The sequence below is a fragment of the Ranitomeya imitator genome, chromosome 5 (assembly GCF_032444005.1).
Source record: "Ranitomeya imitator isolate aRanImi1 chromosome 5, aRanImi1.pri, whole genome shotgun sequence".
Classification (NCBI taxonomy): Eukaryota; Metazoa; Chordata; class Amphibia; order Anura; family Dendrobatidae; genus Ranitomeya; species Ranitomeya imitator.
In genome coordinates this window covers 102,120,119-102,147,648 of record NC_091286.1, presented here as the reverse complement: position 1 = coordinate 102,147,648, position 27,530 = coordinate 102,120,119, and the positions used below count along the sequence as shown (strand labels likewise).

The window sequence follows — 27,530 nt, the reverse complement described above, 5'->3', positions numbered from 1 at the left end:
GTTACTAAGTGCGGCCCTGCGCTTAGTAACCCGATGTTTACCCTGGTTACCGGCATCGTTGGTCGCTGGAGAGCTGTCTGTGTGACAGCTCTCCAGCGACCAAACAGCTACGCTGCAGCGATCCGGATCGTTGTCTGGATCGCTGCAGCGTCGTTTAGTGTGAAGGTACCTTTAACCTCGGAAGCATTGGGGGCCCTGGGCAATTGCCTAGCTTATTTTCAGAGTAGGTGTTATTTATGGGGAACAATACATGTCTTTGAACCTACCTTGGCAGCATCTCCTGATACATACCTCTGATGGAAGGATACAGTGTGCCCTGCAGTATCTGCCTGCTATGGGATGCACTGCTCCTGGGTTCCCATTGTTGCAATGAAGTGTATTCTTTGTGTCCACATGATTGAACTCGCAAAGACGTCCTGGAAACTATGGTATTGTTATTCTAGCTATCTAGGAAGACTGCAAGGAAACAAATACCTCACCTGTTTCTTCTCCAGTCACACAAACAGGATTATAAAGCGTTGACAGCGTCCTACTATTACTTCTGCATATAGCAAGATTACTGCACTTACCTTGGCTTTCATCTCAAGAAAGCTACGCTTCGTGAAGGGAATCTGTCCACCGTCCTTTGCTGTAATGAGAGTAGTAGTATAATGTAGGAGCGGAGACCATGAATCCAGTGTAGTGTCTTACTGGGTTGCTTGTTGCAGTTTTAATAAAATAGTATATTATGGGCACTAGAAAACTTATTAAAATTACTGAGCAGCAGTCCACTACCCCTCTGTCACCCCTTTTTCAGTTTGCCAGAGGAAAGCTAGCTCCTGAATGATTGACAGTTCAGACCAGCAACATTGTTGTGCCTGCAGACTGAACTATACCTTCTCTGATTTTTTTTGCAAGCAGTGTCTAAGGAATACAGTGGTACTAAAGTGGTTTGGATCTAATGTGACCAGTGCCCGAGCAGCACTTAAAAGGTCTATCAAAAAGATCATTTTAGCGCTGAGTTTCTTGACCAGGAGACGAGACCAACTACCTCTGATAGACTACAGGTATATCCCATGACCTGTGCAAAGTACAGGAAAAAAATCCCCATCTTAAGATCTCAGAGTATTTTTAATAGGAAATAATTTGCAAACTTTCTGGTTTTTACAAACAGTTCAAAATTTTGCAAGTCAAAGAAATGGAAGCAAGCTCTTTAAGTGCGGCAAGTCAAATATCCCCTGAAATAAAGGTCCAAATAAAAATTATGGAGGGGGAAGGGGGTTGTTTTTTAATTATTTATTTTTAGTCTTTGTCCCAAATTCTTCAAAATGGTGCTCATGAATTTTGTCCAAATTGAAAAATGGTCTTTATTTTGGTCTTTAATCCTGTTCATCTTTATAGCATAGGAAGCCACACATTCTGCTTTGGGGCTAACCGAGCTCTGCACTTCCCTTATTCCAGCAGCATCATGAGAGAATAAAGCGGGGGTGGAGCGTGCACACCGCCACTCCATTCTAACCGTGATCAAGGCTCACTGTGGGAGGATAAAACTCCCCATCTTGTCTATTAGACCACCACAGATCATGCAGCTAAGTCATAACTTGTTTTCACAGGACCTTGTTGACTTTGAAGGGTATGTGCACACGCTGCGGATTTTGCTGCGGATCCGCAGCGTTTCTGCAGCTGCGGATCCGCAGCGGTTTCCCATGAGTTTACAGTACAATGTTAACCTATGGGAAACAAAATCCACAGTGCACATGCTGCGGAAAAAAACGCGCGGAAACGCAGTGGTTTATTTTCTGCAGCATGTCAATTCTTTGTGCGGATTCCGCTGCGGTTTTACACCTGCTCCAAGAGAAAACTGCAGGTGTAAAACCGTAGTGGAATCCGCAGTAGAAACCGCTATTCAGTGTTCTGTTCTCTGGCTCCACTTCATCTCCTCTTCCTCTCACTGTTGGGGTACCTCACGGCTCAGTCCTTGGCCCCCTTCTGTTCTCTCTCTACACGGCCCCAATTGGACAGACCATCAGCAGATTTGGCTTTCAGTACCATCTTTATGCCGACGACACACAACTATATACGTCATCCCCTGACCTTACCCCCGCTGTACTACAGAATGCCACTGACTGTCTGTCCGCAGTCTCCAACATCATGTCCGCTCTCTATCTGAAACTCAACCTCTCCAAAACTGAACTTCTTCTGCTCCAACCATCTACTAACCTCCCTAAATCTGACATTTCCCTCTCCGTGGGTGGCACCATAATAACACCCCGGCAGCAGGCGCGCTGTCTGGGTGTTATGTTTGACTCCGATCTCTCCTTCACCTCCCATATACAATCTCTTGCCCGCTCGTGCCGCTTACACCTAAAGAACATCTCTAGAATCCGCCCTTTTCTCACCATGGAGACAGCTAAAACCCTCACGGTCGCCCTGATCCACTCCCGCCTGGACTACTGTAACGCTCTATTAATTGGCCTCCCCCTCACTCGACTTTCCCCTCTCCAGTCCATCCTTAATGCAGCAGCCAGGGTCGTCCATCTGGCTAATCGTTACTCGGACGCGTCCGCTCTTCGCCAGTCGTTACACTGGCTGCCCATTCATTACAGGATACAATTCAAAGTACTTGTTCTCACCCACAAAGCTCTCCACAGTGCGGCACCCCCTTACATCTCCTCCCTCATTTCTGTCTATCGGCCTAACCAACCGCTGCGCTCTGCAAATGACTTTCGGCTAACCTCTGCACTAATCCGTACCTCCCACTCCCGACTCCAAGACTTCTCCCGTGCTGCGCCAATCCTCTGGAATGCTCTACCCCAAGATATTAGGACCATCCATAATTTGCATAGTTTTAGGCGCTCGCTCAAAACACATTTGTTCAGAGCGGCCTATCACGTTCACTAATCAAAGTTATGTTATGTTTGTGTGTGTGTGTAGCCCATTCACTATCCCCATCTATTCCCCAACCCCTGAAGATGGCTGGACCATGATTGTAAATACATCATTGTAAATACATCATTGTAAATACACACCTGTACTTTGTATCTCCCCCACCTCATTGTAGATTGTAAGCTCTCACGAGCAGGGTCGTCTTATTTTGCTTTAATTATTGTATTGTCAACGTTGTTACTTATGGCTTTTGTGTTTGAAACTGTTAAACTGTAAAGCGCTGCGGAATATGTTGGCGCTATATAAATAAAGATTATTATTATTACCCCTCTGTCACCCCTTTTTCAGTTTGCCAGAGGAAAGCTAGCTCCTGAATGATTGACAGTTCAGACCAGCAACATTGTTGTGCCTGCAGACTGAACTATACCTTCTCTGATTTTTTTTGCAAGCAGTGTCTAAGGAATACAGTGGTACTAAAGTGGTTTGGATCTAATGTGACCAGTGCCCGAGCAGCACTTAAAAGGTCTATCAAAAAGATCATTTTAGCGCTGAGTTTCTTGACCAGGAGACGAGACCAACTACCTCTGATAGACTACAGGTATATCCCATGACCTGTGCAAAGTACAGGAAAAAAATCCCCATCTTAAGATCTCAGAGTATTTTTAATAGGAAATAATTTGCAAACTTTCTGGTTTTTACAAACAGTTCAAAATTTTGCAAGTCAAAGAAATGGAAGCAAGCTCTTTAAGTGCGGCAAGTCAAATATCCCCTGAAATAAAGGTCCAAATAAAAATTATGGAGGGGGAAGGGGGTTGTTTTTAAATTATTTATTTTTAGTCTTTGTCCCAAATTCTTCAAAATGGTGCTCATGAATTTTGTCCAAATTGAAAAATGGTCTTCATTTTGGTCTTTAATCCTGTTCATCTTTATAGCATAGGAAGCCACACATTCTGCTTTGGGGCTAACCGAGCTCTGCACTTCCCTTATTCCAGCAGCATCATGAGAGAATAAAGCGGGGGTGGAGCGTGCACACCGCCACTCCATTCTAACCGTGATCAAGGCTCACTGTGGGAGGATAAAACTCCCCATCTTGTCTATTAGACCACCACAGATCATGCAGCTAAGTCATAACTTGTTTTCACAGGACCTTGTTGACTTTGAAGGGTATGTGCACACGCTGCGGATTTTGCTGCGGATCCGCAGCGTTTCTGCAGCTGCGGATCCGCAGCGGTTTCCCATGAGTTTACAGTACTATGTTAACCTATGGGAAACAAAATCCACAGTGCACATGCTGCGGAAAAAAACGCGCGGAAACGCAGTGGTTTATTTTCTGCAGCATGTCAATTCTTTGTGCGGATTCCGCTGCGGTTTTACACCTGCTCCAAGAGAAAACTGCAGGTGTAAAACCGCAGTGGAATCCGCAGTAGAAACCGCTATAAATCCGCAGGAAAAACCGCAGCGGTTTTGCACTGCGGTTTTTCCAAATCCGCTGCGGAAAAATCTGCAGTCCTCCAGAATACTTGTGCACATACCCGAACACCAGGGCTGATTTTATCAGATGTCACTGTTTATGGTAATTGTCTCTTCAGGGAAGAGGAGGAGTAGAACTCTAGCGCCACCTATAGGAAGTAGCAATCCTATGATTGCTGCTTCCTATAGGTGGCACTAGAGTTCTAGTCCTCTTCTTCTCTGAAGAGACAATTTGCATATTTCCCAGAGGAGCATTGTGGCCTAAAAGTCTCCTCATCCTGGCATGCTTGACATGTCGCTCTCCGCAAGGGGAAATGATACCCCTTGTACCATAAACAGTGATCCAATCAGTTGAACAAAGATTGAGCATCTTCATCCTGTTCTGTAATGTTGGTGGAAAATGTAGTGAAATTGACTTTCCTTGTTTGGAAAAACTCTTAAAGGGAACCTGTCACCCCGTTTTTTGAGATTGAGATATAAATACTGTTAAATAGGGCCTGCGCTGTGTGTTACTATAGTGTATGTAGTGTACCCCGATTCCCCACCTATGCTGAGAAATAACTTACCAAAGTCGCCGTTTTCGCCTGTCAATCAGGCTGGTCAGGTCGGGAGGGCGTGTTCTCAGCGCTGGTTCTTCCTCAGCTTTACGTTGGTGGCGTAGTGGTGTCCGCATGTTGAGGTGACTAATCCACTGTGGGCACGTGAACAAGCAGCGCGCGATCTGCGCTGTCATCCCTTTCGTCGGTGGGGGCGGCCATCTTCCTGGGGCCGCTCGTGCGCAGATCGAGTGCTCTGCTGCACGGGGCTTCAGGAAAATGGCCGCGGGATGCCGCGCGTGCGCATTAGAGATCGCGGCGGCCATTTTCCCAAAGCCGAGATGCAAACTCGGCTTTGGGAAAATGGCCGCCGCGATCTCTAATAAGCAGGCGCGGCATCCCGCGGCCATTTTCCTGAAGCCCCGTGCAGCAGAGCACTCGATCTGCGCACGCGCGGCCCCAGGAAGATGGCCGCCCCCACTGACGAAAGGGATGACAGCGCAGATCGCGCGCTGCTTGTTCACGTGCCCACAGTGGATTAGTCACTTCAACAGGCGCACACCACTACGCCACCAACGTAAAGCTGAGGAAGAACCAGCGCTGTGAACACGCCCTCCCGACCTGACCAGCCTGATTGACAGGCGAAAACGGCGACTTTGGTAAGTTATTTCTCAGCATAGGTTGGGAATCGGGGTACACTACATACACTATAGTAACACACAGCGCAGGCCCTATTTAACAGTATTTATATCTCAATCTCAAAAAACGGGGTGACAGGTTCCCTTTAAAAATCCCTTCTAATGGATTGTCCCGAATTTGGAGAAACATGGCTGGTTACCAGAGATGGGTGAATCATAGTAACATAGTAGCATAGTTAGTAAGGCCGAAAAAAGACATTTGTCCATCCAGTTCAGCCTATATTCCATCATAATAAATACCCAGATCTACGTCCTTCTACAGAACCTAATAATTGTATGATACAATATTGTTCTGCTCCAGGAAGACATCCAGGCCTCTCTTGAACTCCTCGACTGAGTTCGCCATCACCACCTCCTCAGGCAAGCAATTCCAGATTCTCACTGCCCTAACAGTAAAGAATCCTCTTCTATGTTGGTGGAAAAACCTTCTCTCCTCCAGACGCAAAGAATGCCCCCTTGTGCCCGTCACCTTCCTTGGTATAAACAGATCCTCAGCGAGATATTTGTATTGTCCCCTTATATACTTATACATGGTTATTAGATCGCCCCTCAGTCGTCTTTTTTCTAGACTAAATAATCCTAATTTCGCTAATCTATCTGGGTATTGTAGTTCTCCCATCCCCTTTATTAATTTTGTTGCCCTCCTTTGTACTCTCTCTAGTTCCATTATATCCTTCCTGAGCATCGGTGCCCAAAACTGGACACAGTACTCCATGTGCGGTCTAACTAGGGATTTGTACAGAGGCAGTATAATGCTCTCATCATGTGTATCCAGACCTCTTTTAATGCACCCCATGATCCTGTTTGCCTTGGCAGCTGCTGCCTGGCACTGGCTGCTCCAGGTAAGTTTATCATTAACTAGGATCCCCAAGTCCTTCTCCCTGTCAGATTTACCCAGTGGTTTCCCATTCAGTGTGTAATGGTGATATTGATTCCTTCTTCCCATGTGTATAACCTTACATTTATCATTGTTAAACCTCATCTGCCACCTTTCAGCCCAAGTTTCCAACTTATCCAGATCCATCTGTAGCAGAATATCATATTCTCTTGTATTAACTGCTTTACATAGTTTTGTATCATCTGCAAATATCGATATTTTACTGTGTAAACCTTCTACCAGATCATTAATGAATATGTTGAAGAGAACAGGTCCCAATACTGACCCCTGCGGTACCCCACTGGTCACAGCGACCCAGTTAGAGACTATACCATTTATAACCACCCTCTGCTTTCTATCACTAAGCCAGTTACTAACCCATTTACACACATTTTCCCCCAGACCAAGCATTCTCATTTTGTGTACCAACCTCTTGTGCGGCACGGTATCAAACGCTTTGGAAAAATCGAGATATACCACGTCCAATGACTCACCGTGGTCCAGCCTATAGCTTACCTCTTCATAAAAACTGATTAGATTGGTTTGACAGGAGCGATTTCTCATAAACCCATGCTGATATGGAGTTAAACAGTTATTCTCATTGAGATAATCCAGAATAACATCCCTCAGAAACCCTTCAAATATTTGCAGGACAGGAGCCCTGCCAACCGGCTGCCATTTGCTGGAATCCGTGGCACCTGTTCTGATTTGTAGACTGACGCAATGTTTTACGTTCATCATACCGCTATAGTGCCGGGTTTAGAAATTAGAGAAGGCGCTGAGGATTCCCACAAGTAGGAGCCAGTTTTCAGGGCTCCCAGTGGCCACTGACTTGGTCTCTGGACCATGGTCCTGCAAATAAATTAGTCTACTGTTCACTTGTATAAACAGTGCCACACCTGTCCTCCGTCTCATTCACTTCAATGGAATTGAAGTGTAATACCAGTTACAGCCCGTTGACAGTTGTGGCGCTGTTTTTCTAATCCTAGTTATGTTTTGTCTGGCCCAGTATATACTTCTGTCCTCGTCGCCTTGTCATTTATGGCTGTTTCTAAGAATGACTCACAAGTAATGGGGCACACTAAGATAAGTCTCCTTCTTTTCCCAAGGAAGCAAAACACTTTGAAAGTAATTCTGAAGGCTCCTAAGAACACGGCTTATGTCCTGACCTTAGGCTGGAGTCGGGGAGCCTGAGTAGCACATGGCCTGGTCAGACCTGATTAAAGGATTTGCCCACATTTGACACTATCGTGCAGATTATAGAGTTTATATGTAGAATAAAACCCTCCACAAGACCAGATGTTACGTTCCATCATCCCCTCCTCATGCTGGCATTCCTGATGGAAGGACCGTCTCTCTAATAGAGCAATTTTCAATGCAACTCTGGGTCATCGTCTTGTAGTGGCTTCATTTTAAATGTAATTTACAATCAGAAAGATTACCTTGATCACCTGGGATCCTCACTGATCTCCAGAACTGGACTATGACCAAGTTATCTCCCATCCTGGGGAGATGTGACAATAAGGTTTATGCTCCTGCCCCTTTAATTGTTTAAAAATTCAGATTACCTTATTGGCTGTTTAGAGTATCACCATTACCATTTCAATAATTAACCCATTCGCAAAGTGAGAGGATGCGCGTTGGCTGCTGTTGTATGGCATGGGCTCAGGAGCGGAGGGTGTTGGACACAGGACGGATGCCAGCTGTGTTACACAGCCAGCATTTGCCCCTCAAAGCAGTGACCAAAGCCAGTGCCAATTACTGCAGTTCAACCTCTTAAATGTTGCTGTAAGTGGTGCAGTTGTGGTGGCTTGTTGTTTGAAGTGCCCGTTGTCCCAAATGCTGACTGATTACCATGGCATCCGGGGAGCCAACAGAAGGCCGTCTCCTCTGCCATCTTGGCACTCACAATATTGTGCATAAAACAAGCGGCCAGGTAATTGCAGATTTAGGTCCCTCTTCTTAGCCCCATCAGAAAAAAAATACAAAAGTCCCAGATATTTTTTTTTTTTTTTACTTAAAAGGTTTTTAAAAAAATATATGTTTGCATCATCCCCCCACTTTTCCCTACTTTAAAAATAAATTTAAAGTATATTTGGGACTGTCAAATCCTTAAGACTACAATCTGTCACAATATAAAATTAACTTGTTTTGGTAAATGCCATAAAATTTTTTAAAAAAAGGCAAAACTCAGAATTTTTTTTTTTTTACTCTACCTCACTACAAAAACATGTAATAAAAAAAATCATTCAATACATGGCATGTACCAATGGTTCTGCTAACAGTAGCTGCGAAAACCAAGCCCTAGCATACCTGCAGCAATGAAATAATAGTTATACATCTCGGGGGGGAATATTGTCGTAATCCTACTGATTTGGAGAATCATACTGCCCGATCATAGTTACTGAGCACTGGAAAAACAAAAACTCAATAGAAGAATTGCCTTTGTGCTTGTTTTTTGTTTTGTTTTTCTCCATATTTTCACAGATGTTTTTTCCCTCTTCATTTCAGTAGATATGTGGTAAAATGAATGGTGTCCTTCAAACCAACTCTTCAGCTCCGTCAATGTAAAAAAACAAACCGGTTATGGGAGGAAAACACAAAAGCCCAAAAATTAAAAAATTAGGAAGAGGTTAAATGTGGATGGTGAAAGATGTAACATTACTTCTGTATGTAAAATGAATCTGTCAGCCCTTTTTTTTTTTTTTTTTAAGAAAATGACCCAGGGACTTAAGCACACTTTGCATCTTGCTATAGTGGGGCGCTTTAGTGATCAAACCCCTTTCTGCTATTATGTGGCTGGTTTATTCTGTATTGTGGCCACTTAGAAGCATGTTGAGATAAGAGTTGATGTCCCTCGCACCTTCCCGGTGTGATGATACCTTTTCTATGATGACCACATTTGCTTTCCCTTTGCATATGGTGTTTGCCTTTGTATTCAGATTTTTTCTTCTTCATATTTTGCATATACAATGCAGATTTTCATCCTGAGTATGTCCGATAAGTTACATTTTTATGGCCGGCTATTCCTAGGGATGGGCGGACTGATGGAAGTTCGGGTTTTGGTACCTGACCCAAACTTTTTAGAACGTTCAGCTTGGGTACCAGAACAGTCCAGACACTTCCACCAGAATCCAAACCTCATTGAAAATAATGGATACCTGAACAGCTAAGAAGAGAAAAAACTATTCTCACTCCCACTCTGCCCCGGATTTCAGCAGACTGTCAGTGCGGCGTTCAGGTAGGGACTGTCCCGTATGAACGCCGAACATTTCTGTTCTGTTCTTTCGCTTATCCCCCTATGCATTAGGCTACAAGGTTGAAACAAAAAAGCTGCAATGTGTGAAGTGGTCTATAATAGTTTCTACTAAACACAGGACACAAACATTCTTAGGTATACTAACGGTTTACTTTATAGTTGCCCAATACCTTAAATATCCCCAAAAAACTGCAGTATATTAACTGAATGGCAGCCGGGCACCACACTGCTACCTATATACAGGGTGGAGCGCGGTAATTTGCTTTTTTGCACTGCATGCTGTGGCGGCACTGTCGGTCGAAGAGAGGGGAGAGTGGGTGTGGCTTACAGTGGCTGATGGGAGATTTGTATTCCTCTGCCTTTCAGTTGCCATCATGCAGTGGACACGTGAGGAGAGGTCATTTTGTGTTGAAGCGTATTTTTCAAATGCCCACTCGATCATTGCAGTGCAGCGTGCTTTTCGTTTACAATTCGCTGTTCCTCCACGCGGACGTGTTCCTGGACGGCAATCAATTGTAAATTGGGTGAATGCATTCAGAACAGCAGGGAATGTGTCATGTGGACGAAGGGGACCTGAGAGAAGGATTACAACACCACAAAACATCGAGAGAGTTAGAGCAGCAGTACTGCAATCTCCGAAACGCTCTGCTCGGAAGCAATCATTTGCTCTTGGCATTTCAAGACGTTCTCTCCACCGGATTCTTCATGATGAACTGAATTTTCACCCGTATAAAATGTGCGTGGTCCAACATTTGTCAGCATGGGACTATTTGACACGGCGGACCTCTTGTGAAGACATGTTAGCAACGATACCCCGTGACGCAATTGTGTTTTTTTCTGATGAAACACTGCACACACAGCGAGGGTTACCATGAATTGTTTGAGGCAAATGTTTCCTGGACGGCTTATCTCTTTGAGGGGAGATGTGAACTGGCCAGCACGCTCACCAGATTTAGCCCCATGCGATTTTTTTTCCTTTGGGGTTACCTGAAGTCTAAGGTGTATATCAACCGTCCCAACACCTTGGAAGACCTAAGGAACAATATTGAAGCTGAAATTGGCAGAATACCAGTGGACATACTTGTTAGAGTTCATGAAAACTTCAGAAAACGTATGCAGCAGTGTGTGGATAGCGAAGGTCGACATTTGCCAGATACACTATTTAAGACCATGTAATTTAAAAATTCCATTATTGTTCAGTATAATTAAAATATAAAATAAATTTTTCTAATGATCATAATTTTTTTATTTCATTCCCAAATCAGCAAATTACCGCGCTCCACCCTGTAGAAGGCAATATGTTCAGGAAAAAGCTGTGAGGAAACAGGGGAGAGGGCATCGGAACCGGGCAGTGTGCCAATGTGCCACCAGCACACAGATCTTCTCCAGACACAAGCTTCATGCACTGGTCTTCTGCTCCTTTATAACACGGGAGGACACAACTGCTTCCCTCACCCAAAAACAAACATTCAGAGGCAGCAGAAGTCATCAGCAGTGGCCATGGGGACCACCCAGAGAGGAGCAGAACAATACTTTTTTAATAATGAGGATTTTGGGGAGGAAATTCCAGGATTATTGAAGGTCAGTAATTTGTGATTGTTGAGAACAACTTCCTACCTCATGCCAGGCCAGCTAATCAAAAGTAGAGACGCTGATGCTGTCAGGTAAGAGCCGGTCCATAGGGCTCCCGTTCACAGTTCATGATGTGGCTGATGAACTGGGTCCTTCAATTGATTTGCACCAACTCTAGCAGCAAGTGCCCTGTGGGCGTGTAAATGTTCTTGGATTGCAGCTGCTTCTTAGTGCAGTGACACCCCTGTGCACTTCCAGCCTAATTTGAAATTGTTCTTTATCCTCGATTGCTCATGACTGATACAGCAGATCGCTGCAAAAAAAGGGTGTATTTTTGTTTTGGTGAAGCCCCTACTTCCACACATAGAAACCGTACTGACATGTTCCCATTTTTTAATTGTCGCTCCCTTTTTCAGTGACTGAGCATTCATATATACATACAGTACAGACCAAAAGTTTGGACACATCTTCTCATTTAACCCCTTAAGCCCCGAGGGTGGTTTGCACGTTAATGACCGGGCCAATTTTTACAATTCTGACCACTGTCCCTTTATGAGGTTATAACTCTGGAACGCTTCAACGGATCTTGGCGATTCTGACATTGTTTTCTCGTGACATATTGTACTTCATTTTAGTAGTAACATTTATTCGATATAACTTGCGTTTATTTGTGAAAAAAACGGAAATTTGGCGAAAATTTTGAAAATTTCGCAATTTTCCAACTTTAAATTTTTATGCCCTTAAATCACAGAGATATGTCACGCAAAATACTTAATAAGTAACATTTGCCACATGTCTCCTTTACATCAGCACAATTTTGGAACCAAAATTTTTTTTTGTTAGGGAGTTATAAGGGTTCAAAGTTGACCAGCAATTTCTCATTTTTACAACACCATTTTTTTTTAGGGACCACATCTCATTTGAAGTCATTTTGAGGGGTCTATATGATAGAAAATACCCAAGTGTGACACCATTCTAAAAACTGCACCCCTCAAGGTGCTCAAAACCACATTCAAGAAGTTTATTAACCCTTCAGGGGTTTCACAGGAATTTTTGGAATGTTTAAATAAAAATGAATATTTAACTTTTTTTCACACAAAATTTATTTCAGCTCCAATTTGTTTTATTTTACCAAGGGTAACAGGATAAAATGGATGCCAAACATTGTTGTACAATCTGTACTGAGTACGCTGATACCCCATATGTGGGGGTAAACCACTGTTTGGGCGCATGGCAGAGCTCGAAAGGGAAGGAGAGCCATTTGACTTTTAAATGCAAAATTGACAGGAATTGAGATGGGACACCATGTTGCGTTTGGAGAGCCACTGATGTGCCTAAACATTGAAACCCCCCACAAGTGACACCATTTTGGAAAGTAGACACCCTAAGGAACTTATCTAGATGTGTGGTGACCACTTTGACCCACCAATTGCTTCACAGAAGTTTATAATGCAGAGCCGTAAAAATAAAAAATCATATTTTTTCACAAAAATGATCTTTTCGCCCCCAATTTTTTATTTTCCCAAGAGTAAGAGAAGAAATTGAACCTCAAAAATTGTTGGCCAATTTGTCCTGAGTACGCTGATACCCCGTATATGGGTGTAAACCATTGTTTGGGCGTATGGCAGAGCTCGGAAGGGAAGGAGCGCCATTTTACTTTTCAATGCAAAATTGACTGGAATTGAGATGGGATGCCATGTTGCGTTTGGAGAGCCCCTGATGTGCCTAAACATTGAAATCCCCACAAGTGACACCATTTTGGAAAGTAGACCCCTTAAGGAACTTATCTAGAGGTGTGGTGAGCACTTTGACCCAACAAGTGCTTCACAGAAGTTTATAATGCAGAGCCGTAAAAATAAAAAATCATATTTTTTCACAAAAATAATCTTTTCGCCACCAATTTTTTATTTTCCCAAGGGTAAGAGAAGAAATTAGACCACAAAAGTTGTTGTGCAATTTGTCCTGAGTGCGACGATACCCCATATGTGGGGGTAAACCACTGTTTGGGCGCATGGCAGAGCTCGGAAGGAAAGGAGCGCCATTTGACTTTTCAATGCAAAATTGACTGGAATTGAGATGGGACGCCATGTTGCGTTTGGAGAGCCCCTGATGTGCCTAAACATTGGAACCCCTCACAAGTGACACCATTTTGAAAAGTAGACCCCTTAAGGAACTTATCTAGATGTGTGGTGAGCACTTTGACCCAACAAGTGCTTCACAGAAGTTTATAATGCAGAGCCGTAAAAATAAAAAATCTTATTTTTTCACAAAAATGATCTTTTCGCCCCCAATTTTTTATTTTCCCAAGGGTAAGAGAAGAAATTAGACCACAAAAGTTGTTGTGCAATTTGTCCTGAGTGCGACGATACCCCATATGTGGGGGTAAACCACTTTTTGGGTGCATAGCAGAGCTCGGAAGGGAAGGAGCGCCATTTGACTTTTCAATGCAAAATTGACTGGAATTAAGATGGGACGCCATGTTGGTTTGGAGAGCCCCTGATGTGCCTAAACATTAAAAACCCCCACAAGTGACACCATTTTGGAAACTAGACCCTCTAAGGAACTTATCTAGATGTGTTTTGAGAGCTTTGAACCCCCAAGTGTTTCACTACAGTTTATAACGCAGAGCCGTTAAAATAAATTTATTTTTTTTTCGCAAAAATTTTTTAGCCCCCAGTTTTGTATTTTCACAAGGGTAACATAATAAATTGGACCCCAAAAGTTGTTGTCCAATTTGTCCTGAGTACGCTGATACCCCATATGTGGGGGGGAACCACTGTTTGGGCGCATGGCAGAGCTCGGAAGGGAAGGAGCGCCATTTGGAATGCAGACTTAGATGGATTGGTCTGCAGGAGTCACGTTGCATTTGCAGAGCCCCTGATGTACCCAAACAGTACAAACCCCCCACAAGTGACCCCATATTAGAAACTAGACCTCCCATGGAACTTATCTAGATGTGTTGTGAGAACTTTGAACCCCTAAGTGTTTCACTACAGTTTATAACGCAGACCCGTGAAAATAAAAATTCTTTTTTTTTTCACAAAAATGATTTTTTAGCCCCCAGCTTTGTATTTTTACAAGGGTAACAGAATAAATTGGACCCCAAAAGTTGTTGTTCAATTTGTCCTGAGTACGCTGATACCCCATATGTGGGGGGGAACCACTGTTTGGGCTCATGGCAGAGCTCGGAAGGGAAGGAGCGCCATTTGGAATGCAGACTTAGATGGATTGGTCTGCAGGCGTCACGTTGCATTTGCAGAGCCCCTGATGTACCCAAACAGTAGAAACCACCCACAAGTGACCCCATATTGGAAACTAGACCTCCCATGGAACTTATCTAGATGTGTTGTGAAAACTTTGAACCCCCAAGTGTTTCACTACAGTTTACAACGCAGAGCCGTGAAAATAAAAATCCTTTTTTTTCCCACAAAAATGATTTTTAGCCCCCCAAATTTTTATTTTCCCAAGGATAACAAGAGAACTTGGACCCAAAAAGTTGTTGTCCAATTTGTCTCGAGTACGCTGATACCCCATATGTTGGGGTAAACCCCTGTTTGGGCGCACGGGAGAGCTCGGAAGTGAAGGAGCACTGTTTTACTTTTTCAATGCAGAATTGGCTGGAATTGAGATCGGACGCCATGTCGCGTTTGGAGAGCCCCTGATGTGTCTAAACAGTGGAAACCCCCCAATTATAAATGAAACCCTAATCCAAACGCACCACTAACCCTAATCCCAACTGTAACCCTAACCACACACCTAACCCAGACACACCCCTAATTCTAATCCCAACCCTAATCCCAACCGTAAATGTAATCCTAACCCTAGCCCCAACCCTAGCCCTAACCCTAACCCTAACCGGAAAATGGAAATAAATACATTTTTTTTAATTTTATTATTTTTCCCTAAGGCTAGGTTCACATTGCGTTAGGGAAATCCGTTTAGCACTAGCGGATTGCGCTAACACAATGTCTTTTTAGGTGTCGTGTTTAGTGGTCGCGTTAACGTCCCCGCTCTGGAAGATCGGGGATCGGACCTCGGGCGCGCCGCGGACGCTGCAAGCAGCGTCTGAGGCGCGCCACAAAAGAATGGCACCTTGCTAGCGCGAGCCGAAAATGGCACGCTCTAGCGATGCGCTACACCTGAAAATCACATTGCTGTCAATGGTTGTGCTAACGGACCCGTTGCACGGCGTTAATTGTGACATTTTCGCCGTGCAACGCTGTCCGTTAGCGTTAACCCATTAACGCAATGTGAACCTAGCCTAACTAAGGGGGTGATGAAGGGGGGTTTGATTTACTTTTATAGCGAGTTTTTTAGCGGATTTTTATGATTGGCAGCCGTCACACACTAAAAGACGCTTTTTATAGCAAAAAAGTTTTTGCGTCTCCACATTTTGAGACCTATAATTTTTCCATATTTTGGTCCACAGAGTCATGTGAGGTCTTGTTTTTTGCGGGACGAGTTGACGTTTTTATCGGTTACATTTTCGGACACGTGACAGTTTTTGATCGCTTTTTATTCCGATTTTTTTGTGAGGCAGAATGACCAAAAACCAGCTATTCATGAATTTCTTTTGGGGGAGGCGTTTATACCGTTCCGCGTTTGGTAAAATTGATGAAGCAGTTTTATTCTTCGGGTCAGTACGATTACAGCGACACCTCATTTATATCATTTTTTTTATGTTTTGGCGCTTTTATACGATAAAAGCTATTTTATAGAAAAAATAATTATTTTGGCATCGCTTTATTCAGAGGACTATAACTTTTTTATTTTTTTGGTTATGATGCTATATGGCGGCTCGTTTTTTGCGGGACAAGATGACGTTTTCAGAGGTAACATGGTTATTTATATCCGTCTTTTTGATCGCGTGTTATTCCACTCTTTGTTCAGCGTTATGATAATAAAGCGTTGTTTTTTGGCTCGTTTTTTTTTTTTTTTTCTTACGGTGTTCACTGAAGGGGTTAACTAGTGGGCCAGTTTTATAGGTCGGGTCGTTACGGACGCGGCGATACTAAATATGTGTACTTTTATTGTTTTTTTGTTTTTTTTTTATGTAAAGAAATGTATTTATGGGAATAATATTTTTTTTTTTCTGCTTTATTTAGGAATTTTTTTTTTATTTTTTTTTTTACAAGTGTGGAAATTTTTTTTTTTACTTTTTCACTTTGTCCCAGGGGGGGACATCACAGATCACCGATCTGACAGTGTGCACAGCACTCTATCAGATCGGTGATCTGACATACAGCCGGGCAGGATTAGAGCTGCAGCTGCAGCCTGATCCTGACCCGGAAGTGCTCCCTGCAGGACCCGGATGCAGCCCGGCGGCCATTTTGGATCCGGGGACTGCAGGGAGAAGACGCTCGGTACACGGTGAGCACATCACCGTGTACCGATCGTCTCAGGGAAGCCCGCAGGGAGCCCCTTCCCTGCGCGATGCTTCCCTGCACCGCCGGCACACCGCGATCATCTTTGATCGCGGTGTGCCGGGGGTTAATGTGCCGGGAGCGGTCCGTGACCGCTCCTGGCACATAGTGCCGGATGTCAGCTGCGATAGGCAGCTGACACCCGGCCGCGATCGGCCGCGCTCCCCCCGTGAGCGCGGCCGATCGCATATGACGTACTATCCCGTCCATGGGAATTAAGTCCCAGGTCACCTGGACGGGATAGTACGTCATATGGGATTAAGGGGTTAAAGATTTTTCTGTATTTTCATGACTATGAAAATTGTACATTCACACTGAAGGCATCAAAACTATGAATTAACACATGTGGAATTATATACTTAACAAAAAAGTGTGAAACCACTGAAATAATGTCATATATTCTAGGTTCTTCAAAGTAGCCACCTTTTGCTTTGATGACTGCTTTGCACACTCTTTGCATTCTCTTGATGAGCTTCAAGAGGTAGTCACCGGGAATGGTTTTCACTTCCCAGGTGTGCCCTGTCAGGTTTAATAAGTGGGATTTCTTGCCTTATAAATGGGGTTGGGACCATCAGTTGTGTTGTGCAGAAGTCTGGTGGATACACAGCTGATAGTCCTACTTAATAGACTGTTAGAATTTGTATTATAGCAAGAAAAAAGCAGCTAAGTAAAGAAAAACGAGTGTCCATCATTACTTTAAGAAATGAAGGTCAGTCAGTCCGAAAAATTGGGAAAACTTTGAAAGTGTCCCCAAGTGCAGTGGCAAAAACCATCAATCACTACAAAGAAACTGGCTCACATGAGGACCGCCCCAGGAAAGGAAGACCAAGAGTCACCTCTGCTTCTGAGGATGTTTATCAGAGTCACCAGCCTCAGAAATCGCAGGTTAACGGCAGCTCAGATTAGAGACCAGGTCAATGCTACACACAGATCTAGCAGCAGACATATCTCTACCTCTACAACAACTGTTAACCCTGCTGTTCTGTTCGGTCTGGGGAGACCTATTTTGAACTTTGGTATTTTTGGGGGTGTTCAAGATGCGGTTCTGAAACTTGTGGTTGATTGACTTAAATGAGGATGGGTCGGTCGGCCACGGGTTTCAGAGCCGCATCTTGAATATTTTAAAGAATATTGAAGTTCAAAGTTGGTCATTTTTGACCAACAGAACAGCAGGGTTAAGAGGAGACTTTGTGCAGCAGGCCTTCATGGTAAAATAGCTGCTAGGAAACCACTGCTAAGGACAGGCAACAAGCAGAAGAGACTTGTTTGGGCTAAAGAACACAAGGAATGGACATTAGACCAGTAGAAATCTGTGCTTTGGTCTGATGAGTCCAAATTTGAGATCTTTGGTTCCAACCACCGTGTCTTTGTGTGATGCAGAAAAGGTGAACAGATGGACTCTATATGCCTGGTTCCCACCGTGAAGCATGGAGGAGGAGGTGTGATGGTGTGGGGGTGCTTTGCTGGTGACACTGTTGGGGATTTATTCAAAATTGAAGGCATACTGAACCAGCATGGCTACCACAGCAGCTTGCAGCGGCATGCTATTCCATCCGGTTTGCGTTTAGTTGGACCATCATTTATTTTTCAACAGGACAATGACCCCAAACACACTTCCAGGCTGTGTAAGGGCTATTTGACCAAGAAGGAGAATGATGGGATGCAACGCCAGATGACCTGGCCTCCACAGTCACCAGACCTGAAGCCAATCGAGATGGTTTGGGGTAAGCTGGACCGCAGAGTGAAGGCAAAAGGGCCAACAAGTGCTAAGCATCTCTGGGAACACCTTCAAGATTATTGGAAGACCATTTCCGGTGACTACCTCTTGAAGCTCATCAAGAGAATGTCAAGAGTGTGCAAAGCAGTCATCGAAGCAAAAGGTGGCTACTTTGAAGAACCTAGAATATAAGGCATACTTTCAGTTGTCACACTTTTTTGTTAAGTATATAATTACACGTGTTAATTCATAGTTTTGATGCCTTCAGTGTTAATGTACAATTTTAATAGCAATGAAAATACAGAATAATCTTTAAATGAGAAGGTGTGTCCAAACTTTTGGTCTGTACTGTATATCTGAAATTTTAATTTTTTTAACCCTGATATTTCCAAATAAAACAACCAGGCACCTAATGATAGATTAAATGTGAAATTAGTGGGTTTGTCAGACCTCGGTCTAATGTGTGGCCCCGTACAGAGTGGCCCTCGCATACACCACTATGGTTGAGGTCTACCCATGAAGCTAAATATTCCGTGCTTCCTTTCTATAGTCCGGTTTCCCCAGGTACATGTTTCATTGTAACTTAAAGCCATGGTCAGATTGTTCCACCTTGGTCGGATGTGTCCATACATAGATGACATGTGTCCTGGGCGGCCATCATTTCTAGCTGATCCCCTCAGTCTTCAGCCTCTTTGTCAGCAGCGGTTATTCTAGGATTTCACTATTGCAGTAAATTACAGGCTTGCTCCAGAATTGCTGACTTATCGGTTCTCGTATCTTGTGCTCTCTCCTCTTTCACTCCATCGCCTGTTTCACTTCAGGATTTAGCTTCTAGGCCACTGCTCATTAAGAGGAGGTGGAATTGAGCTGCCTATAAGTAAATAATGGCCCTGGCCACCTTGTCAGCGCTGTTCACCTAGCCTCATGGCATATTGCATGCTTTAGCTCCTGAGTGGTCGGTGATTACTGCTGGAGATAAAGGGCAGCCATAAATAATGGGGATATGTTATTGGGGTCGGCTTGTGGCTACTATCACACACATGACTCCTAAGATTGTTGCTCTTGGTTTAGATTTGGGGTCAGCTGGTCCCTGGGGCAGAATCGCGTATGAGGAGCACTTACGGTAGTTATGTACAGACATCACATAACATGTTTTCATGGCAAGCATTAACGAATTGTGTATTTATTGAGCAGTGGTATGTATCCAGAGCTGTAATCGGCTCATTGCTGTGATGCACTGTTCTCGCAGTTAATTAATTAAAGAATAATTATAAACAAAAAAATATGGCCACACAGTGCTCCATACTGTATAATGGCCACACATGATGCTCAACACTGTATAATGGCCACACAGTGCTCCATACTGTATAACGACCCCACATGATGCTCCATACTGTATAATGGCCACACATGATGCTCTATACTGTATAATGGCCACACATGATGCTCAATACTGTATAATGACTGCATATGATGCTCCATACTGTATAATAGCCGCACATGATGCTCCATACTGTATAATGACTGCACATGATGCTCCATACTGTATAATAGCCGCACATGATGCTCCATACTGTATAATAGCCGCACATGATGCTCCATACTGTATAATGACTGCACATGATGCTCCATACTGTATAATAGCCGCACATGATGCTCCATACTGTATAATGGCCACACATGATGCTCCATACTGTATAATGGCCACACATGATGCTCCATACTGTATAATGACTGCACATGATGCTCCATACTGCATAACGGCCACACATGTTTCATACTGTATAATGGCCGCACATGATACTCCATACTGTATAACGACCCCACATGATGCTCAATACTGTATAATGACCGCACATGATGCTCCATATTGTATAATGGCTGCACATGATGCTCCATACTGTATAATGACCGCACATGATGCTCCATACTGTATAATGGCCGCACATGATGCTCCATACTGTATAATGGCCGCACATGATGCTCCATACTGTATAATGGCTGCACATGATGCTCCATACTGTATAATGGCCGCACATGATGCTCCATACTGTATAATGGCCGCACATGATGCTCCATACTGTATAATGGCCGCACATGATGCTCCATACTGTATAATGGCCGCACATGATGCTCCATACTGTATAATGGCCGCACATGATGCTCCATACTGTATAATGGCCGCACATGATGCTCCATACTGTATAATGGCCGCACATGATGCTCCATACTGTATAATGGCCGCACATGATGCTCCATACTGTATAATGGCCGCACATGATGCTCCATACTGTATAATGGCCGCACATGATGCTCCATACTGTATAATGGCCGCACATGATGCTCCATACTGTATAATGGCCGCACATGATGCTCCATACTGTATAATGGCCGCACATGATGCTCCATACTGTATAATGGCCGCACATGATGCTCCATACTGTATAATGGCCGCACATGATGCTCCATACTGTATAATGGCCGCACATGATGCTCCATACTGTATAATGGCCGCACATGATGCTCCATACTGTATAATGGCCGCACATGATGCTCCATACTGTATAATGGCCGCACATGATGCTCCATACTGTATAATGGCCGCACATGATGCTCCATACTGTATAATGGCCCCACATGGTGCTCCATACTGTATAATGGCCGCACATGATGCTCCATACTGTATAATGGCCGCACATGATGCTCCATACTGTATGACCGCACATGATGCTCCATACTGTATAATGACCGCACATGATGCTCCATACTGTATAATGACCGCACATGATGCTCCATACTGTATATTGGCCGCACATGATACTTCGTACCGTATAATGGCCACACATAGCTACTCCTACACACGTGGCTGCGCTCCGTACACTTTGCACACACGGCTCCGCTCCGTACACACGGCTCCACTCCATACATCTCATACACACACGGCTCCGCTCCGTACACCTCGTACACATTCAGCTCCGCTCCATACACCTCGTACACATTCAGCTCCGCTCCATACACTTCATACACACACGGCTCCGCTCCATACATCTCGTACACACGGCACTACTCCGTACACCTCGTACACACACCGCTCCGCTCCATACACATTGCACACGCTGCTCCGCTCCGTATACCTTACACACACACGGCTCCGCTGCGTACACCTCATACACATACAGCTCCTCTCCATACATCTCGTACACATACAGCTCCTCTCCATACATCTCGTACACACACGGCTCCGCTCTATACACATTGCACACGCTGCTCCGCTCCATATACCTTGTACACACATGGCTCTGCTCCGCACACCTCGTACACACGTGGCTCTGCTCAGTACACCTCGTACACATGTGGCTCCGCTCCATACACTTTTCACACTCTGCTCTGATCCGCACACCTTTTACACACACAACTCCGCTCCATACACTTTTCACACGCTGCTCCGCTCTGTACACCTCGTACACACGCGGCTGTGCTCCGTACCCCTCGTACACACGCGGCTGTGCTCCGTACCCCTCGTACACACGCAGCTGTGCTCCGTACACCTCGTACACACGCGGCTGTGCTCCGTACACCTCGTACACACGGCTCTGTGCACCTTTCACATGCTGCTCCGCTCCGTACACACGCGGCTGTGCTCCGTACACCTCGTACACACGGCTCCGTACACCTCGTACACACGACTCCACTCCGTACACCTTTCACATGCTGCTCCGCTCCGTACACCTCGTACACACGCGGCTGCGCTCCGTACACCTCATGCACACGGCTCCGTACACCTCTTATACACACGGCTCCGCTCTGTACACATCGTACACACACGACTCCGCTCCATATACCTTTCACACGCTGCTCCGATCCATACACCTCGTACACATACGGCTCTGCTACATCCACACTGTAAACACCTCCTGACCTCACACATACGCTTACCCTCCTCCAGCGCCATGGCAACCAGCAGAGTCCTGTACACGGAGGTCCTCCTCTCGATCATGTGACCCCTGACTCCTCCCATCCTGTGACCTCATCACAGGTCCTGTGCGCACAGAGCAGCCATTATGTGGTGTGCTGCTGTGCGGGCTGGGTGCAGGGACTCAGGGAGCTCTCAGCTGACCGGGTAATATCACATACCTCCCAACCAGTGCGGGACAATTAATGTCCCGCCCGGGATCGCGAGGCTGACTATCAAAATCAGGACAGTCCCACTGGATCCGGGACGGTTGGGAGGTATGGTATAGACCATCAGTTGAATCAGCTGATATTTTTCACTAAGTGGCAAGATTGCTTTCTAATTACTGATAGATTTCAGCTGGTGTCATGACTTTCCATGGCTTTTTGTACTTCTCATTTTTTAATGTGTTCAATACTTTCCAAGTGTCATTTCTAACTATTAGTCGTAGAAAAAACCTTTAGGCACAATATGTGATCTTGCTGAAGAATAATATATTTATTGGAGAGGTCAACTGAGGCAGTATTTGAAACCCAATGTTTCGGCCCACTTCCTCTCACAGGAGCTATTTGTATCTGGCATTCACTGTCCCACCACACACATGGTGAGAGTTCACTCTATCCCCCTGCACATGGACTTACCATGATTAAGCATTTGTAATAATATGATGATCTTTGATGTTACTTATTTTTTATATATATAGTTAGGTCTGGTGTTACGATAAGACAGTTTTTCGTTACAATATTATTACATAAGAATTGATTATCATTTATGTTTTGTATAGATAACCTTGATAAAGGCCAGTGGGGCGAAACATTGTGTTTCTAATTCTGCCTCAAGTTGACCTCTCCAATAAATATATTAATCTTCAGCAAGATCACATATTGTGCCTAAAAGGTGTTTTCTATGATTTATACTTAGATTTATCGGGCGGCACCTACTTTTAGGCTGCGGATCCCTTGATCTACTATACATTTCTTGTTATTACTCATAACTTAATTTTTGGACATTTGTGGTTTGAATTTATTTTTTTTGCCTTTGTGGATTGGATGGATTGTTATCGACATCTGGTGAGAATTTCATGCCAATAGCACCTTTAGAAGTATATTTACTTAGAAAATTGGTGATGTGTTCAATACTTATTTCATCCACTGTATATTTTTCAACCTGTATGGCATAGTAGAGACTGATGTACTCATATAGAGACTTTCAGAAAAGACAAAGTGTCTTGGCAACTTTTGGGAGTGATGCCACTACATGCCTATCCAGTGGCATCCAGCGAAAGTATATGTCAGACAAACCACCCGCTATATATCTCGGACTACCATTTGAATGTTTGGAAATGTCCTAACCTTCCCAGTCGTTGACCCCAGATGCTGGTCTTAGAAACAGCGGCTACACACTGAATGTGCAGGTAGCTGGACTGATGTACTTTTCTCACTCCTTTTGTCTGGGGCTGCTAGCCCCCCATCGGGAGGTGAGCATGGCCGATGACATCTGGCTGAAGCACACCTGGAACTGGTGCACATTTGGCAGGTATCGAGCACTTGTCCTATTCATTACCTTTGTGGAAGTGAGAACCATGCTGAGCAAGTGGGTTAACCCCAACAGAAACAAATGCTCAGGCATATTGAACTACCTATGTGAAGTTGTGAGGTTCCTGTACACACGAGGTAATCTGATATTGACAGGTTTGATTCTTTGATCTACCATGTATGACTGGTATTAGACTATGCACTTGGCATTTGCTTTAAAATGCATTCAGATGGGCTGATGTTCACCTGTTAAAGTGTGCTGGTCGACTATATAATGTGGTTACCACTGTTTCATTGGCCTGTTCACATATTGCAAAGAGAACAGATGGGAGCATGGGGATTGCCCCCCTAAAGCATCAAATCATCTGTAGCACATCCCATATACACTGGTCGATGTGCTGCCGATCCAATAATCACCCAACAAACGAGTGTTCTTGTCAGGAATCTGCACACCCTGCTGGGACCTTTGGTGCGTCTGGGATCAGAATATCACAGAGATTAGCTGATCACACGTCCTTTTTGGAGTCTACCTGGCCATCCACATGATTGGTGCAAGTTTGTTTCTTATGGTACAGAAGGGGTTAAGAGTTCCTGGTTTAAATCTGCTGAGAGTCCATTTGGCTTTTGTCTCGGCTGCTGCTCATTAGGACTACTCTCCCCTTCATTATATAAACCCATTCCTGGCTTTCTCCCATGCCAGTAATAGTTTCTATCCTGAGCCTGACTTCTCTGGAGGAAGTGTTGCTAGGAGAAGCTGTTGTGACTTCCATTAATGCTGTGGAGTTCTATTTGTTTGAGTGCTTTCCCCTGCGCTTCTCCTTTCCTGTGTTGTCTTGTGGTAGTAGTAAGACCATCTCGCTAGCCAGGGCAAAGCTCAGGGTCAGCCAGGTCTTAGGCACGTGAAGTCACATGGGGGGGGGGAAGGACCCATCTAGGGCGATAGGGAGTGCAGGGTTTAACATTAGGTAAGTGTTGAGGGATTACCATCTCCCCTCCTTTTCCTGTTACCCCCTCTCTCTTTGCACCGCTCGCCGGTAATCTTCCTGCCCTGGCATGATAATTCTGCCCATTTGTCTGGTGATCACCGGAATGTTTGCCCCAGCCGATAACCATGAAGCGGCATTTTTATTGATGATTGTACAGATTCTAGATGCACCCTTATTTTCCCCTTGTAATGAGGATTCTGGAAAGCGGCATGTACCGTATAAGATGTTTGAGGGAAAGATGCTGAACGCCGATACCAGGATTTTTCTCTTTAGTGATTTGTCCTACTTTTCAGCAGAGGATTAAGAGTGACAATTGTTTTTACATTAGCAAAAAAAGATCAGGATCCAATTCAGCAGATTCAGCAATGTCCTTTAGATGTACCGCTGTTACTTATTCATCGATGGAAGCATTTAAAACGGGGTTAAAAATAGCGACAATAAGTAGCAGTGGCTCATTCCAAGCTTGCGTCCTGCCATATTGGCTGCTTATAGGGGAAATCCTCCATGAGCTATTATGTAAGTCCTCAGTATAAAGGTTAAGATTTGTTAAAAGAAAAGTAATGGAGTTGTTAAGCGCTCATTTTACAATCTTCACCTGATAGTTTCTGATTTTCCCAGTCCTTCTGATGTCTGTGATTAGTTGTAATTAGATTAATTTTCTATATAATTTTCTTTTCTTTCTAGGCGTTTTGGCTTGTGGTCCAGATTACGAATGTTCATACTTGCACTAGTCGGACTCTATATAGCCATTCCATTCCTTGTGAAGATATGTCCTGCAATACAAGCTCAGCTGGTCTTTTTAAATTTAGGTAAGTGTGCGGCGATGAGCGGTTACTTTACAGGCGGTAAGTATCTGATGTTTGGGCGCTGATCTCAGAGGCTGTAGTGTAAATCCTTCTAATGATGGGTTATGTGTATCGTATAAGAAGCATACATGTAAAGTGGGTGAAGCTTAGAGAGTCCACCAGGATGCATGCAGACAATGTGATATCTAGTACAGAACCAAGCTTACTGCATAGATACAGTAATAAAAGCAAGTTGACAATATAGATACAGTAGTAAAACCAGGAATTCATGCAGTCACAGAACGAAACTTACTACATAAATACAGTAACAAAAGAAGTTTACTACATAGATTCAGTAACAGAATGTAGCTTGCTACATAGAAACAGTAACATATTAAAAGCTCACGACATAGAAATAGTACGAGGACCAAGATTATAATGTAAATATGGTAAAGCCATCATAGAAAGAGTAATAGAAATGGTAACTGAATCAAGATGACTACATAGATACGGTACAGAACTAAATGAGTGTGGTCATCAGGAAGATTGTCAGAAATTACTTGATGACCATACCCACTTGGATAAAAGTCTGCATATACATAAAGGGAAGAGACGGCCATATTTCAGGAACAGAGGGACGCAGGAACAAAAGAAAAAAAACATTTCAAATTTAGAACAGCAGCATTTACACATTGTAAAAAATATCACATGCTTATAGCAAATGACAGGTCATCTGTAAGCACAGACATGAGCATTACTAGTTAGTAATAGTAACTAATTTATTAATCTGTCTCATCCGGTCTCTGTCTGTCTCTCAGCCATACTTGGCTTCTGGAGAAAGGGCGGTCCAGCCCCCATGTTTCTGCTGCTGTTGCTTTGATGTGCTGCTGGTTACACATCATGGTCCCACTTCCCCTCGCTAAGGAGTTTTTCAGGAAGGGAACTGTGTTGCTCAATGGGGCAGTTTAACAAACTGTAAATGATATCTGCTGCTCTAAACAATCCATTGCATGGGGATTGCCCATAGATGACAAGTGATGGAAAAAAAAAATGTCCCATTTTTCTGGATGAAACTGACATTTTTTTTTACACGGTTCATAGAATGTTAGAGTTGGAAGGAACCTCCAGGGTCATTGTGTCCAACCCCCTGCTCAATGCAGGATTCACTAAACCATCCCAGACAGATGTCTGTCCAGCCTCTGTTTGAAGAGTTCCATTGAAGGAGAACTCACCACCTCTCGTGGTAGTCTGTTCCACTCATTGATCACCTTCACTGTCAAAAAGTTTTTTTCTAATATTTAATCTGTATCTTCTCCCTTTCAGTTTCATCCCATTGCTTCTTGTGATCCCATGTGCAAATGAAAATAAAGATGATTCTTCTACAATGTAACAGCCCTTGAGATATTTGTAGACCGCTATAAAGTATCTTCTTACGCTACTTTCACACATCGCAAACCATCGGCCCGACGTAAGTTGTGCTAAATTTGGCACAACGTGGGCAGCGGATGCAGTTTTACAACGCATCCGCTGCCCATTGCGATGAGCGGGGAGGAGGGGGCAGAGTTTCGGACGCGCATGCGCGGTCGAAATTGGCGGACAAGTCGCACAAAAAACGTTACATTGAACTTTTTTTGTGCGTCGCGTCTGCCAAAACACGACGGATCCGTCGCACGACGGATGCGACGTGTGCCCATCCGTCGCTAATACAAGTCTATGGGCAAAAAACGCATCCTGCAAGCACATTTGCAAGATCCGTTTTTTGCCCATAGCGACGGATTGCGACGGAAGTGTGAAAGTAGCCTAAGTCTTCTCTTTTACAAGCTAAATATTCCTAAATCCTGTAACCGTTCCTCAT

General features: G+C 44.1%; 1 protein-coding gene across 2 annotated transcripts in view; it reads left to right on the top strand.

Annotated features, from left to right (window-relative positions):
- ABHD12 (abhydrolase domain containing 12, lysophospholipase) overlaps positions 1–27,530 on the top strand; it is a 191,445-nt gene that overhangs the window by 85,723 nt on the left and 78,192 nt on the right. For both annotated transcript variants that reach the window (XM_069768982.1, XM_069768981.1), the window contains exon 2: positions 25,575–25,699. In XM_069768982.1, the coding sequence (XP_069625083.1) occupies positions 25,575–25,699 (125 nt within the window). The remainder of the gene's footprint in view (positions 1–25,574; positions 25,700–27,530) is intronic.